Below are 15,286 nucleotides of genomic sequence, written 5' to 3'. Positions count from 1 at the left end.
GTTGGAGATACACTTGGAGAATCGTTGCTCTGGCCTGAGAGAAAGCAGGGCATGGGCACTTCACATTGTGGCAGACTTTAATGTGTAAATAATTGTCGATATAAATTCTGGAACTATTCCGCGAGTGTGACTTCCTTCTATTCCTTTTTAAAATTGGTGAGGGTGCAGGCCGTATGACATTCCCCACAAGCGGGTGAAACAGGTGGGACTGGCTCGCCCAGCCAGCCAACGTCGGGAAAACAAACTCACATCATCACCAGCGCCAGGCGGGCCGTTTGTGCCTCGGAGAGTTGTCCTTGGCAATGTCCAGCAGCACATTGTCATGGAATTCACAGCTGCCTTGCCCACACCCTGTTGGGGGACATGGCTGACATCTAAGAACCAGGAAACCTTATCCACAAAAGCACTGTGTCTCTTGGTGCCACGCCACCCTGGGGCACTCCTCTGCTCCGGCTTCAAGCATCGGGTCAGAATTCCAAAGGGGCGTTGCCTCCCATCTGGTTGGCACAAATGTAGCTGTTGGCGGTGCTTTATCTAGGATTCCTACCCAGCAAGATAAGGTCCCGCCAAACCCACTTGGGCTGGTTCTCGTTGGTGATAAATTTCTCTTCTCTCAGCATGTTACCTATAAGGGGACACGGGATCAGAGAAAGTTGGGACTGGCAGGGTTCTCTAGGCTTATCTAATGAGGGCAGATCTGCGCATCTCACTGATGGGAAACCACAAGGCAGAGAAATGCTTGGCACTCCTGAAAGCCAGGCTTCACCGGGACTCCTTCCCAGAAAGAACCCTCCACGTCCACCCCAGGAGGCCATCAGGGAAATGTAACTAGGCATGTCTGGCTGGGATTAAGCCAGGTGAAATGTACACCCATTCTGGGAAGATCTGTTGTCATCTGCAAACAGGGGACTCTTCCCCCATCGCTTCTGGCTTCGGTTGTTTCTCAAGTCCCAGCCCTCCCCCCTAGCCTCCCTCAAGTTCTCAGGAGAATCCGGAGTAAAGTGTCTGGAAAAATTACATCATGGTATCTTAGGACCATGATATCATTTTAAAAGACAGCCTCGGGGATCCCCTATTTATCCCCCAAGGGCCAATCTCTGTTCAGAACATGCCAAGCGCTGCGGCTGCTCGTGTGAACTGAGGCCAGAGGCTTTCTGAACACGAGAAGTTGAGGCAGAGTGGGGCACCTTGGTGCCGGATCTCCTTGCTTCCGTGTTTGTTCTTGTCCGATCCCTGAGTCCGTCCCCACATCCTTTTACAGAGGGGAAAATGATATACAGCATACTGTGCTGTTTTGAGGACCAAAAGATGCAATCTATGCTGAGTCTGGCACAGAAACTGGGATATTGAAGGCTCCATGGTCTCTGTTCCCTCTCCCACCCTTTCTTCATACCACACTGTGTGCTAAGGCAAGCTCTGGCAGTAAGGGGAGGGCTGAGGAGTATGCTTCAAGCACCTTGATCCTTCTGGAGGAAGCTGTGAGGGCCTAAATACAGTTTTATGTTCACTTGTATTACTTTGTCCACCCCTAAGACCTTGGGTACAAAATGGAATCTATAAAGAGTTTGGATAGTTCAGTCATGGAGTATGTGGCTCCTGGCTGACAAAACTCTAAAATTTGCTAAACTCCTTCCTCCCAAAGGAAGAGATGAATCCAAAAAGCTCAGGATATCCCCAATCTATTTTGTACCACGTGCTTGAATTAACTCTGTATTAGTCCAAAGTACCCAAGGACATCCTGTTGATGCAGCCCAAATTTAAATAAAACACTGCCTTTCTAGCAGGTGGAAATCTCGAGTCGACCGTGCCTAATTCCTGCTTGGCTTAGAAGCAGGCAGCCTTCGCTATTCACCAGCACCCTTGGGCACAAACCCAGGAAACAGAGGTATTGTTTGCTGTCCCAGAACAGCAATTATGTTCTTAGCTTCCTAATCTCTTTTACTGTACAAAACACCACAGAAACACTGTAAATTGTTCCTAATTAGAGTAGCCGGATTAAAACGCCTTTTATTCCCCCAAATTCCAAAGTGTATTTCAGGTGTGTTTAAGCTTTGAGCAATTTGTTCAGATTTATTTCTTGGTCAGAGTCCGCCCCCTGAAGTTTGATAAAGGTAAGTGCAGCACAGCCCTGCTGCCTTCTTAACAAAAGGCAAATTGTCTTTCCATTTAAGAGTCCTCTGAAAGGACATAGCTTTGGGGCTCTTACCAAAATCTTTATCAGTCTGAGAAACATTCTAGGTGCTACAGAATGACTATTCCTCAGCCCCTTTATTTATTCTGAAAGCGTCAGAAAAACCTGGAGACAATTAATCTTTCTAAAATAGCTAGTTCCGGATCTGGAAGAGGTTATCCAATACAAGGCCAAGCAAAGTCTAAACATGATTCCATGCTATATATTCAGTATGAAACTTCCCAACAGTGGGATTTCTTATTCTGAGTGCCTATTATATTCTTATATCTTGATACAAGATGGGAATGAGCAAGTCAGTGTCTTGACTCTCAGCAGTATTTAACCCGGTTGCTATCCTTGAAATCTTTCTTGAAAGCTTTTCTTACCTTCTGGGATGCCACATTCTCTTGGTTTCCCTCCTGCTTCACAGGCTGCTCTTGCTCATTCCCCTTTCCAGGATCTTTTTCCTCTCCCTATTTCTAGATGCTGGGGTGCCCTGGCTCAGTGCTTGGACCTCTTCACTTTTGCCCTATACTCACTAGGTGATCTCGTCTGGCCCCATGGCTTTAAGCAACATCTCTAGCCCCGCTCTTCCTTTGACAATAGACTATTATACCCAGTGGCCTACTTGACATCTCAAATTGGAGCTCTCATAGGCATCTCAAAAACCTGAAGCAGCTGGCCAAAGCCACATAAGCTTGGAGAGCCCTGTGACTTCTGAGTTCAAGGAAATGAATCAAGGGGACTTACAACTTTAAGATAGCCCATGCCTTCTTCAATTCATACACACACATTCCACATTTATTTATGTTTAACCACAGTTACAGGGATATGGTTTCAAGACAAAAAAAAAAAAAAAACAAAAACAAAAACAAAAACCTTTAATTTCCTGCTTCCCGGAGAAAATCTCTGTTAACTGTTTTATTCCTTTGATAGTTATTTCCATATTTCCAAATATCTTGATTATAATGTTGCTTCTTGGTTTCTCAGTTTTATCGATTTCCAAACACAAAGAAAGATTTAGAGCTCTTCTGCCATCCCTCAAAATAGACTTCCTATTCTCTACTTTCCCAAACACTTATGGTGTTATTGTCTTGCTTATATCAAAATCACTTTTCATTATTGGTACTCTGTATACTCTATTCATAGCTGTGTTAGGTAGTATGTTTAAGTACTTTTTCTTTTCAGCACAGCATTTTGTTTCTGTTAGATGTAACGCTTTTTTTTTTTTTTTTTTTTTTTTTTTACTTGTTTGGATTTCTGTGTTCATATCAAAAATTTATCCAAACCCACCCCTGGGTATGTAAATCTCTTCTAGATAACACTCAGGGGTGCTTGGCCGGTTCAGTCGGTTGAGCGTCCAACTCTTGATTTCGGCTCAGGTCATGATCCCAGGGTTGTGGGATCGAGCCCTGCACTGGGTTCCACGCTGAGCATGGAGTGTGCTTGAGATTCTCTCTCTCCTTCTCTGCCCCTCCCCTGCTCACGTGCTCTGTGTCTCTCTAAAAAAAAATAATTAATAAAATAAAATAGATAACTTAAAAAAGTAGTAACACTCAGATCTGTTAGGTATCCTACTCTCGCTTTCATCTTCTTGAGCAATCTTTCTTGCAGCTCTAGCCTGGATCTGCCCCAGGTTGTTGTCTGGGTACAAACTCCTTTTAAGCCCACCCTAGATAGTCCCTCTGCTCTCTCTTTCATAGCATCTTTTGTTTTTGGGGTCCCAAGCCTTTTCCTTTCTAGGTCAATTGTCACGTTTGGTACTATTTCCCAACAGCTTTTGGCAAGGGAAGCCTTGCAGGAAAATTTATGGCGAATTTCTGTGGCTGAAGTTATCTTTATTCTTCCTCACACTTAACTGCTTCTGGGTTGCAATAATTCCTTCTCAACGTTTTGAAACCATTCTCCATCGTTATCTAGCTTACAACGTTACTGCGAGGAGTCTGATAATATTCTGATTTTGACCTTTTACGTAAAATCTTTTTTTCCCCTTCTGAAAACGTTTTGTTCTTCTTTTTTGTCTTCTGTCACAGAATATCATAGAAGAAATTTCACAATGCTGTCATCTCAGTTGGTTCAAGCTGCTATAACCTGATACCATAGACTGGGTGCCTTATAAACATTTATTTCCCATAGTTCTGGAGGCTGGAAGTTCAAGATCAGGATGCCAATACTGTCAGTTTCTGGCAAGACCCTCTTCTGAGATACAGACTGCCAACTTCCAACTTGGTAGAAAGGGCAAGAGAGCTCTATGGAGTCTTTTGTAAGAGCACCAATGCCATTTACAAAGATTCCACCTTCACGATCTAACTACTTCCCAAAGGCCCCACTTCCTACTACTATCACCTGGGGGGTTAGGTATTAACATATGCATTTGGAGGGGCACAAACCTAACTGTGGGTCTTTCACCTATCATCTCCTGCAGTGTGGCCAGGACCTGTGACCTACTTCCAGTAATTGAATATGGTAAAAGTTGTGAGATGTCACTCACCTGATTATGTTATACTTTGTCATAAAAGCCCACTGGAGTAACAGACTGTTCTGGCAGGCTTACAGGCATAAGTGGCCATGTTAGAGAATCTCTTGTGTCAGGGAAGTATAGGCAGCCTCTGGGGTGTCAGGGTAACCTCTAACCAATAAGTCAGCAAAAAGTCAAGGTTCTAATTCCCACAACTGCAGAGAAATGAATTCTGCCAATAACTTGAAGGAGTTGGAGTTCCCCAGTCAAGCCTCCAGCTGAAAATGCAGCCCTTGATTACAGTCTTGTGAAACTGAGCAGAGGACTCAGTTAGCTGTGTCTGGACTCCTGACTCAGAAGCTGTGAGATAATAAATGTGTGTTGCTTTAAGCCCTTGTTTGTGGCAATTTTTAAATTCAGCAATAGGAACTATTGCAATGTTTTACTCTTTTTCTGACTCTTTTATTGTTTTTAGTAGCATTTTGGGAAGTATCTGAGATGAACGTGTGTGTAATCAGTGGATTAGACAAACGTGGCTTATGACATGTGATCAAACACCCTTTTTTTTTGTCTCTCATTATCCTTATAAAATTTATTCAAGAGTAAAAGCTTTTCTTTCCCACCAGATATGTTCCAGAAATTACTCCAACATGCTCCAATAATAGCAGCTTTGTGGTCACTTTGGATAGTTCACACACTCTCAGTTTGGTTATTAAGATGCTGAGTCTCATGTAATAATAATAACTACAAATAATTTGGCTTGAATTTCTATTCTCCCCCAACTCCCTCTCCAACTGAGTCCTACTCTGGGTTGGCTCTTGGCACTGGCACATCTTTGCTGATGGACATTTTTGCTCAACTTTTCTTCCTCTCCTTCTACCCACCCCACCTTGGGCAATGAGGTTTCTGACCTCCTTTCCCTCAAGTCCAGGAAGAGAGATTTGAATTACAAGATGGGGTTGCCTTCATATGGTTCCAGGTCTCTCTGGATGGAAGGGAGGGAGTGTTCAGGAACTCTTCTGAAATTTCGTATCCCTGACCTCTCTCACATGCAATTCCTTTAGCTCATACAAATTCATCTATATTCCAGGTGCTCATCCCCTAATCTGGCTTCACCTCCAACTTCTTTCTGCTCGATCTCCACCACTTTGGGTGGCCCCCTCATACAGCACCCAAGACAACCCGGTATTGTCTCTCTCTTGCTTGCTTGTCTCACCATTCTCTGTAAGAAACACACACACATGCTTCACTCTGACATACTGTAGGCATGTAGGCTGGTCTCAACACAGAGTCCATTTAGGGCCCCAGACCAGGGGCCCAGTTCATGCCCTGCATCGGTCTCTGTGCTGGCAGCTCGGAGTTTGGAGCCTGCTTTAGATTCTGTGTCTCCCTCTCTCTCTGCCCTTCCCCACTCACACTCTGTCTCTCTCTCTCAAAAATAAATAGACATTAAAAAAATTAAATACAAAAAGTAATTTTAAAAAGACTCTGTAAATCTCAAAATAGCCCATTCAGAAATCTGTTCTGTGTCCTACTTGAACATGTCTAATGAATGTTCATTGTGTCCATGGGGCTGAATTCAGATGCACTGCCCTAAGTGGGACCTATTGCAGTAGAGAGCCTGGTCTAAGAACCAAATGGTTGGCACAAATTCACATGCTCTATTGCCTTCTTCCATCAATGACTCCAATGGGCATAATGAAAATGCATCCACATCTCCTCCCTTGTCAGTAGAAAGGTGGAAGACTGTGGGGCAGGGACTGTCCAACCTGGAGTTTGATCTTTATGGGCTCACTCTTCACTAAGTGCTGGCACTCACATCTGACCTCTCTAGCTTGCCAGACAGAACTGTTGACAGTGGGTATATCCAGGCAATATGAGGTGGAGACTGGGTGGAAGTTACCCCAACCCACTCTAATGCCATGAGCAACGGGAGCCTTAGAGACCTCTAGGATCAAACTCTTGGCATGAGCACTGACACATCCATGAGAGGTAGGGCGTGGTGGCGAGGCTTCATCAAAGAGATTTTGTAAGCAGCAACTGTGGATGAGTGAAAGGCAGAACAAGAAAGGGAGGCCAAGGCGGGTGGACCTAATTAGGGTTACCACGAGTGACTACGCAGATTATGGCCTAGACAACTTTAGTTGGCACCATTAATATCACAGGTGTGAGAATGGCACCCTCTTGAGTACACGGCCTGTAAAGCCATATGTGGTGACCTTGGAAAACTATGGTCATTGCACCTGAGGTTGTCCTTCATCATTCCCTTGGGGACTTCAAGAAATAACTGAGAGGATATGTTGAAAGACCCTAAGTTCAATTAAACAGATAAGAACCCCAGCTGCTTGTTAGGAATTGAACTGCGTGTCTGCAAAATTCATATTTTGAAGCCCTAACCTCCAATATGACTGTATGTGGAGACGAGGCCATTTAGGAGGTGATTAAGGTTCAGTGAGGTGATCAGAGTGGGATCCCCATCTGATAGGATGGGTGCTCTTAAAGAAGAAGAGACACCAGAGACCTCTATTAGCATACAATGAGAAGAGACCATGTGGGGACATAGCAAGAAGGTGGCTGTCTATGAGACGGGAAGAGTGGTCTCATCAGAAAATAACCCTAAAGACAGCTTGATCTTGGAAGTCCTAGCTTCCGGAACTGTGAAAAACATGAATTTCTGTTGTTTAAACTACCCAGTTTGTGATATGTTGTTATAGCAGTCTGAGTTAATATACTACTATAGATAGCCATTAAAAGTGGACATGACTTCATCTTGTAATCATGGTCTGCTGAGATTCGGGACATGAGGACTACATGTAAAATAGGGACTAGATGATGCTTGAGATCGCTCACAGACCAGAGTGTAAGATTCTAATTACAATTAAATAAGCAGTGCCCTTGCCTTCTAGTCTGACTTATATAACCCACTTCCTGTTAAAATTAACATCCACGACTATTATATGTATAACGGCTATTCATCATCCGTGTTGCCCTGCTCACATTATTTCCCCTTTGTGCCTTCGTTTCTGCTGCTGTAAACCGGGGACAGTAATGTTCCCCACTCCCAAGCTTCTTGTGAAGATTAAGAGTTAACATATGCAAGGCACTTAGTGCCTGGCAGGGAGTGAGCAGTCTATGAATGTTGCTTCTTCTTCTTTGACCTCTTACCATTATCGTCACCATCACCATCGTCATCACGATTATTGCTGAAAGAAATCTGCCCTTGCAGAGTTTTAGGATGTCTAAGATTTCTAGAAGCAGGGATGAGTCAGATAGGGCTCAGTCTTTCTGGGCCCAGTGACCAGGGTTGAAACACTGGCGAGCCCAGGGGGTGAAAGTATGGAAAGGAAATGTCACTTCGTGTGGTGCCTGTCCACCTGCTGCTCTCTGTCTCATCTGAAAGTGGCATTGGCTGTACATGTAAACAACCCCAAAAGTACTCACAGTGGTTATGAAAGAAAACCAGGAAAAAAAAGAAAAGAAAACCAGGATGTGTTAGGGTATCTCCCCAGAAGGTGACAACCAAACTCTCCCTCAATTTGCCTCTTACATCGAAAGAATTCTGGGAGTAATGAAACTCATATCTGACCTTATAAGTATTGTTAAGGTTGAAGGTCATTCCTAAGGCTGTTATGGGCCATAGAACTGGACTAGGAACCAAAAGCCCTAAAAGCCCTCAGTACCCCTTTACTGGCTACACAATCTCCACCTCGTTGAACATCCGTTTCCTCATCTCTGCTTTACATCTGCCTGGACACCTCACTTCACTGGACTGGGGGCCGGATGAAATTACAAGGTGTAGACTGAAAAACACTGCCTTACGTATACAATCATATCACTATACTTCCCAACTAATGGCTACAAAGCTGTGTGAAATAGAATTTTTTCATTTTATTTCTGAATAAGTTTCAAAGGTAAGTGACTGAACCTAAAAAAGAAAAAAAAAGGATAAAATCCCACTGGAAAATTTGGGAGGGAAATGCCTCTTCTCTAGGAAATTTGCACCAATGAATTTTTGATAGGAAGTGAACGTGGGCCATCCATTTATCTCAGGTGATTTTGTGACGTTTTCTGACTGCAGTTCAGATGCCTGGGAATGCGACAAGAATAATGCTATTTCATGAAAAAGGAAACCGCAGTCTGTGGCAGTGAAAAGCTGGTACAACAGATGCAGCTTCTAATAAAACCTACTTTCCTGCGTTTATGAAGCAATTCCTTTGAGTCAAACCACATGGAAATAAATGGTTCCGTTTAAATGAAGATAAAAAGAGCAGTGATGGAGCCGCTGAAACCTTCTCATTTTATTCCAGATGCCCACATCAGAAAATTCCATCTAATATTGTGCTAATTTTTTCACTGACATTTAGTTCTAAATGTCAAGTTGCACCAAAAATTTCCCTTGATTTTATGGTTCGCAGCCTTATTCAGTTGATAAAAACTGGGTTAGCATGATGTCATTTGACGATTCTCCAGTATGGGAAAGAGCATAAATGCCTAGGAGAGGAAAGAGACAATAAGAGTTACTGCTTCTATGTCGGAATCAAGCATGAGACCAAAATGAAAATATGCCTAGCCAGGTCCTTACAACTCTGGACAGCTCCGGAAAGATGATAGGGAAAGCTACAGAATGTGTAGTTGGCTGATAGGCAGCCACATTTTCATTAATTTCCAAGAGACTTGCGTTTATCAGACATCTCTCATTTGAGAAGAGAAGCACCACAGCTTTCAGATACGGCTGAGAGATGAGATAAAGTAGGTTTGAGATCATCAAATGTAATTGCTAGAAGGAAACTTTGTGATCTCTTAGGTTTTTCATATTATTGACAAGGGACAAACATCCAAAAAGGTTAAGAGATTTGTAAACAACACTCAGGCTGGTTGGTGACAGTGATAAAAGGACCTAAGGTTTCTGGGTGGGCACACTGGACATTTGGGGAGGGAAGCCTTTTCAAGTTCAAGCACCTGAACTTTATTTGGAATTCAAATAATTTTTCTTAGAATCTAACGTGAGTGGCCCATTTCTCTGCCCTCATAAAGATATTAACCTAATTTAACATGTAGTGAGACTTGGGCATTTAAATGTGACTTCAGCTTAACTTGTAACACAATACCTCTTCCTCACCCCTCTTGTTCCACTCTCCTCGTCCAGGCATATTGCAACTATTTGCAACATACATATCAGTCTTCCTGTAGCTGAATATCATTGACTTTAGCAACAGCCAATAGATGAGGGTAAAAACGATGCATGTCACAGCTGGAGGGGACAGTGCTTTCTCACCCATAGCAAGTGGTGGCTTCTCCCTTTGCAAGAACATTTTAGAGGGAGGGGATACCTAATACCTGGCCCATGCCCACTGCTCAGTTGCTGACACAAGGGGAGTGACTCTCCGGTAAGGACAAAATTGGTGTTCATCTAACCACACTCCTGCACCCCATGACCCCAGTGATCAATGTCATCAATTTATATAATGTCTAAGTGAGGAAATGGTGGTAATTTGTGATGAGATTAAAAGGGACACCATGGGTCTCCATGACCCTCAAATCCCTAACAATGTTCGGTCAGCCCTGAGCACCATCCAGATGAACTTCAGACATATGAGCAGCTCATATTCCTATACTTCCCACCTGAGGTTTTTAAAAGTACCCCTTCAGGGGCGCCTGGGTGGCTCAGTCGGTTAAGCGTCCGACTTCGGCTCAGGTCACGATCTCACGGTCCGTGAGTTCGAGCCCCGCGTCGGGCTCTGGGCTGACTGCTCAGAGCCTGGAGCCTGTTTCAGATTCTGTGTCTCCCTCTCTCTCTGACCCTCCCCTGTTCATGCTCTGTCTCTCTCTGTCTCAAAAATAAATAAACGTTAAAAAAATAAAATAAAAAAATTTAAAAAAAAGTACCCCTTCAATTTTCCTCATGTGATATATTCATACTCTTTCTTCTATTTTTTATTAACCTTTGGCTTATTGTTAACTCACCTTTGTGTTGCAGTGGGTTGAAAGGCTTTGGGAATTTGGGTTTGGCAGATACATCTGTTGAGTTCTGCTGCATAAAAGAAAAACAAGTCATTCGGAAATTAATTCTATTCGTTTAGTGATGCTCTGCATTTCCGACATCTTAATGTCATTAGTGAACCTTTACTCCATTTACATGGTGCACTATTCTGTTTTATTAGAGTACTCCTTTCTTACGCTTTCTCCTGCTTTAATCTTTTTAAAATGCCTAAGGACTTATTTCTAAGTGAATCTTGTGTTCCTGTATATTCTCACAACTTCTAACAACAAACCAGAAAGAAGGGGGTTTTTTTTTTGTTTAATTTTTTTTAATGTTTGTTTTTGAAAGAGACAGAATGCGAGTGGGTTAGGGGCAGAGAGAGAGGGAGACACAGAATCCGAAGCAGGCTCCAGGCTCTGAGCTGTCAGCACAGAGCCCGACGTGGGGCTCGAACTCACGAGCTGTGAGATCATGACCTGAGCCGAAGTTGGTCGCTCAACCGACTGAGCCACCCAGGCGCCCCAAACCAGAAAGAAGTTTTAAAGAGGGCATTATTGGGGTGCCTGGGTGGCTCAGTCGGTTAAGTGTCCAACTTCAGCTCAGGTCATGATCTCACAGCTCGTGGGTCCCCATGTTGGGCTCTGTGCTGACAGCTCAGGGCCTGGAACCTGCTTCAGATTCTGTGTCTCCCTCTGTCTCTTGGCACCTCTCCTGCTCATACTCTCTCTCTCTCAAAAATAACATTAAAATAAATAAATGAAATAAATAAGGCATTATCTTTTTTCATGTCTATGCTTACATTTCTTTGGTTCACACATGTATCACTAGAAAAGAAATCCCAGGGGGGAAAAACAATAGTTCTATAAAAATGGTCTCAAATAAAACTTTGCCTTATTCTCACTCATCTTAGCATTCAAATCCCTTTGTGAATAATCCTTTAGCAACTGCTGCAGAGGCTAAATAGAGTTCAAAAATTTGAAAACTGAATTATCTCACTGAAATCAAATTTTTAAAATGAAGAATATGTTCTTATGGGGAAAGGTAAATGTGTTAAGATACACTGTATCCTTTTCCACTCAGCAGTTGATTTATTCATCAATTTAACATCTCCTATTGAGTACCACTGTATGCTAGACACTATGTTAGGCACCAGGAATAATTAGAAAGAATAAGATCCATTTTCTATCACTGTCCATATCATGAGGAAGCTAAATCAAGATGGAAGAAAAAAGGTTCTTGTTATATGCAGTGGGCAACCCAGTGATAGCTCCTGATTTTCATGGAAATATAGAAGTTGCTACCCCACATTGAGCTCTGGAAAAAGATTATCATAGAGAGAGGAATGAGAAATGTCTGAAACTTCCAAAGCAAAATAATTGATTTTCTAGATTCAGGACTTAGTAAACATATACTAAAGAAAAATTCTACGGTCATTATCATTGCTTTTAAAACTGCATCCTGCCCCATAGAGAGAGAAGAATCTTAGATTGCTTAGATTTCAACACACTCAGGGATTCTACATGGTCTGGGATAAAGCAGCCTCTTCAGACATGTGAATATATGGGGTTAAGCTCTTGGTCAAATAAAAGGACCTGAATCATTGGAACCATAAACAATTAAATAACTTCTCTCTGGAGGGAAATTCTGTAGGGGCCACCAGTGTCTGCCTCTTGGTGAAGAGTTGCAGAGAACATGGCTAGAGACGATGGAAGGGCCAAGAAGGGTCCCTGAGCCCTCAGCAAGGATTCGAGAGAAACTGCACCATGGGTCCACGCAGTGTCATGGCGGCTTGAGGGATGGTCCTTGTGGAGAACACTGTGGACTACTTTCATTCCTTTCAGCCAACAACCCAAATTTCACTGCCCTTTTAACACCCCTATTTTGCCATCCATTTTTCCATCTCTTATTGGATAGCCTTTTCTCCTACTGTAAAAACAAAACAAAACAAAAAAGTATCCCGGTCTGAATTCTCTCACCCCCTGACCCAATCTGCACACGTTGCTCTATCTGCATCAAACTGATGCTTCCTGTGTCCAGGGAAGAGTCTGACCCCTCTGTCTTAAGTCGAGCCATTCCATGTGCCTTCCCAAGAATCTTCTTCCTTCAGTCATCCTTCCCAACCCCCGTTTGTCTTCAGACTATCTTTGCTGGCTCATCCCTCCCAGCATATGGACTTGCTCACGTCCTTGTGACTCAGCTCTACCATCACTGCTGTCCTGAGTCTGCGTCTGCTTTCCACCCTCACTCTCTTTTCTCTCATGACGAGTTTCTTGCAGGAACATTCCCATAGAGGTATCTTTTCCTCCCCTTCTCATTCCTCACCCGGGGTCATCTGGGTTCCTGTTTTACATTCAAACTTCCTCAGCATTGAAATGTGGCTTCAGCTTAACTTGTAACACAATACCTCTTCCTCATCCCTCTTGATCCACTCTTCTCCTCCAGGCATATTGCAACTATTTGCAACATACATATCAGTCTTCCTGTAGCTGAATATCATTGACTTTAGCAACAGCCAATAGATGAGGGTAAAAACGATGCATGTCACAGCTGGAGGGGACAGTGCTTTCTCACCCATAGCAAGTGGTGGCTTCTCCCTTTGCAAGAACATTTTAGAGGGAGGGGATACCTAATACCTGGCCCATGCCCACTGCTCAGTTGCTGACACAAGGGGAGTGACTCTCTGGTAAGGACAAAATTGGTATTCATCTAGCCACACTCCTGAACCCCATGACCCCAATGATCAATGTCATCAATTTACATAATGTCTAAGTGAGGAAATGGTGGTAATTTGTGATGAAATTAAAAGGGACACCATGGGTCTCCATGAGCCTTGGGAAATTACGAACACCCATCTTCTATTCTGCCAAATATACATTTATTTTAAAGCAAGTGAGCCACCTAACCCGAAAACAAAATCCCACTTTTGTCATCTGATTTAAAAATGACATTGGAAAAGGAGTACAAATCCACAAGATGCCTCAGTGACCACAGCTGCCTGCTGACCAGTGTCAACACTCTACATTAGAAACAGGGAGAAAAAACACTGTCAGGCATCCTTACTTTTGTTTTTGTTATAATTTATGTTGGGGTGTTTTTCTCTCTTTGGTTTTCAAATGAGAAAAATTCTGACTTCTTGCTTGGTGGGGTGGGGGGTGTCCTGTGTTACCTTGTTAACTTTAGGTTTTTCTATAATGCAGTCACATATGCTGTAGCTCCCTCCTTTTCTGAAGAATAGTGAGTGATTTCTTAGTTTCACTTTTCCTGGTTGAAGAGTTTGGTTCTTCAAGACATAAACTCAAAATCACAGAAAATCAGAACTTCTGCTTTGAGTGACCAGCCCAACAGTTAATATTAACAGTTGAAACAAAAATTAAAACCAAAAGGTACCATGTGACTTTCCTAAAATCATTCAGCCAATTGGTTACTGAGTCAGAAATACAGGGCAGGTATGCTCTCACGGGCCACCGATCCCTAACTCACAGCAATTCCCGGTACTAGGAAATGCAGAGCCAGGGAAAAATTTTAAGGTCAAAGGTTAATTTCTTCACAGTTGGGCTTTTTTTTTTTTTTTTTACTATTATTATTTCAAAAGATTATCTTGTCCCTTATAAAAATCTCTAAACACCATGTAGGTTTACATCGACTTAAGTCAGTTGACTTTTATCAAACACAAAAATCTCTGCTTTAGAGCTCGTTCTGAAAGGCCTTCAGTGTTTTGCTGAAAAGCAAAAGACTAAATTGACTTCAAAAATGCAAAATATGAACACAAAGGCGTTTGTTCCTACTATATTCTCCTTAAATGGATTGCACTATAATGGCAAAGAATGAAACAGGAATCCTCTGTTGCCATACAAATGTCTCAGTTTGTAGATTTAACAGCTACAGTTGCAAGGGACAGTTATACCCACTTAAGAGGGAAAACTCAGAGAGGACATTTCACATATTAGAAGTTAATCAAGGACTTCACCGTTTACTTTTATGAAAGCAAAATGGTCTACAGGAGGTCCAGAAAGTCATTCAGAGAAAAGGGTCTCACTGACTCTAGATATTGGCAGACAAGTCAGACTAAAGCAAATGATTGCTCTAAGGCAGTTGCCCACAAGAACTCCCACAGACCTCAGTGCTTGAACATCTTTGTAACTTTCCCTGCCTTCTCATTCATTCATTTATACACTCATTCATTCATTCACTCATTCATTGTCTCACTCACTCAACTTTATGAGTATTGACGCTGTGCTAGGAACCATGCCAGATAACAGAAATATAATGGTGCCGGAAACTCAAGGGGTTATGCAAAAGTGGGCTTGCTATAAAACTGCACACAGAGAAAAGTATGAAACCGGAACTTCAGGCATTGGACTCATGGCAGCAGATGATTACCTTTGATGCTTGCTTCTGAGAGCTTAAAGGAGACAATTTGTTGAACAGCAATTGTCGCAGCTATAAGGCAACAAAGAAATATTGAAGACAGGCACATATTCAATCATAAAAGACAAATCCAGAACAAAACTACAGATTGGAATTGTTGTTTACTAGAGGTATTTCCTGGAAGCACTTAATAGACCTTAACCATGGCTATCTGATGAAAGGATTTGTTATATTTGTTTGCTTTACCTATAAACAAATCTAAGATTCAACAAAGAACAACAGTACCAAAAGCTGTCATAATTCAGATCCT

General features: G+C 42.6%; 1 protein-coding gene across 2 annotated transcripts in view; it reads right to left on the bottom strand.

Moving 5' to 3' along the window:
- Positions 1-8,909: 8,909 nt before the first annotated feature.
- ADGRF1 (adhesion G protein-coupled receptor F1) overlaps positions 8,910-15,286 on the bottom strand; it is a 41,581-nt gene continuing 35,204 nt past the window's right edge. Inside the window, exons 13-15 of one of the 2 annotated variants that reach the window (XM_019457356.2) lie at positions 14,989-15,048; positions 10,593-10,656; positions 8,910-9,119 (exon numbers count right to left, since the gene is read on the bottom strand). In XM_019457356.2, coding sequence (XP_019312901.2) covers positions 9,046-9,119; positions 10,593-10,656; positions 14,989-15,048 — 198 coding nt within the window. In that variant the 3' untranslated portion in view covers positions 8,910-9,045. Of the gene's footprint in view, positions 9,120-10,592; positions 10,660-14,988; positions 15,049-15,286 lie in introns of both variants that reach the window. The other variant, XM_019457354.2, reaches the window with a different exon arrangement.

Source organism: Panthera pardus, unplaced genomic scaffold (assembly GCF_024362965.1).
Source record: "Panthera pardus isolate Hobbes unplaced genomic scaffold, ASM2436296v1 HiC_scaffold_17, whole genome shotgun sequence".
Lineage (NCBI taxonomy): Eukaryota > Metazoa > Chordata > Mammalia > Carnivora > Felidae > Panthera > Panthera pardus.
The sequence above is the reverse complement of the archived record's forward strand: the minus strand, read 5'-3'. Positions and strand labels throughout refer to the sequence as shown.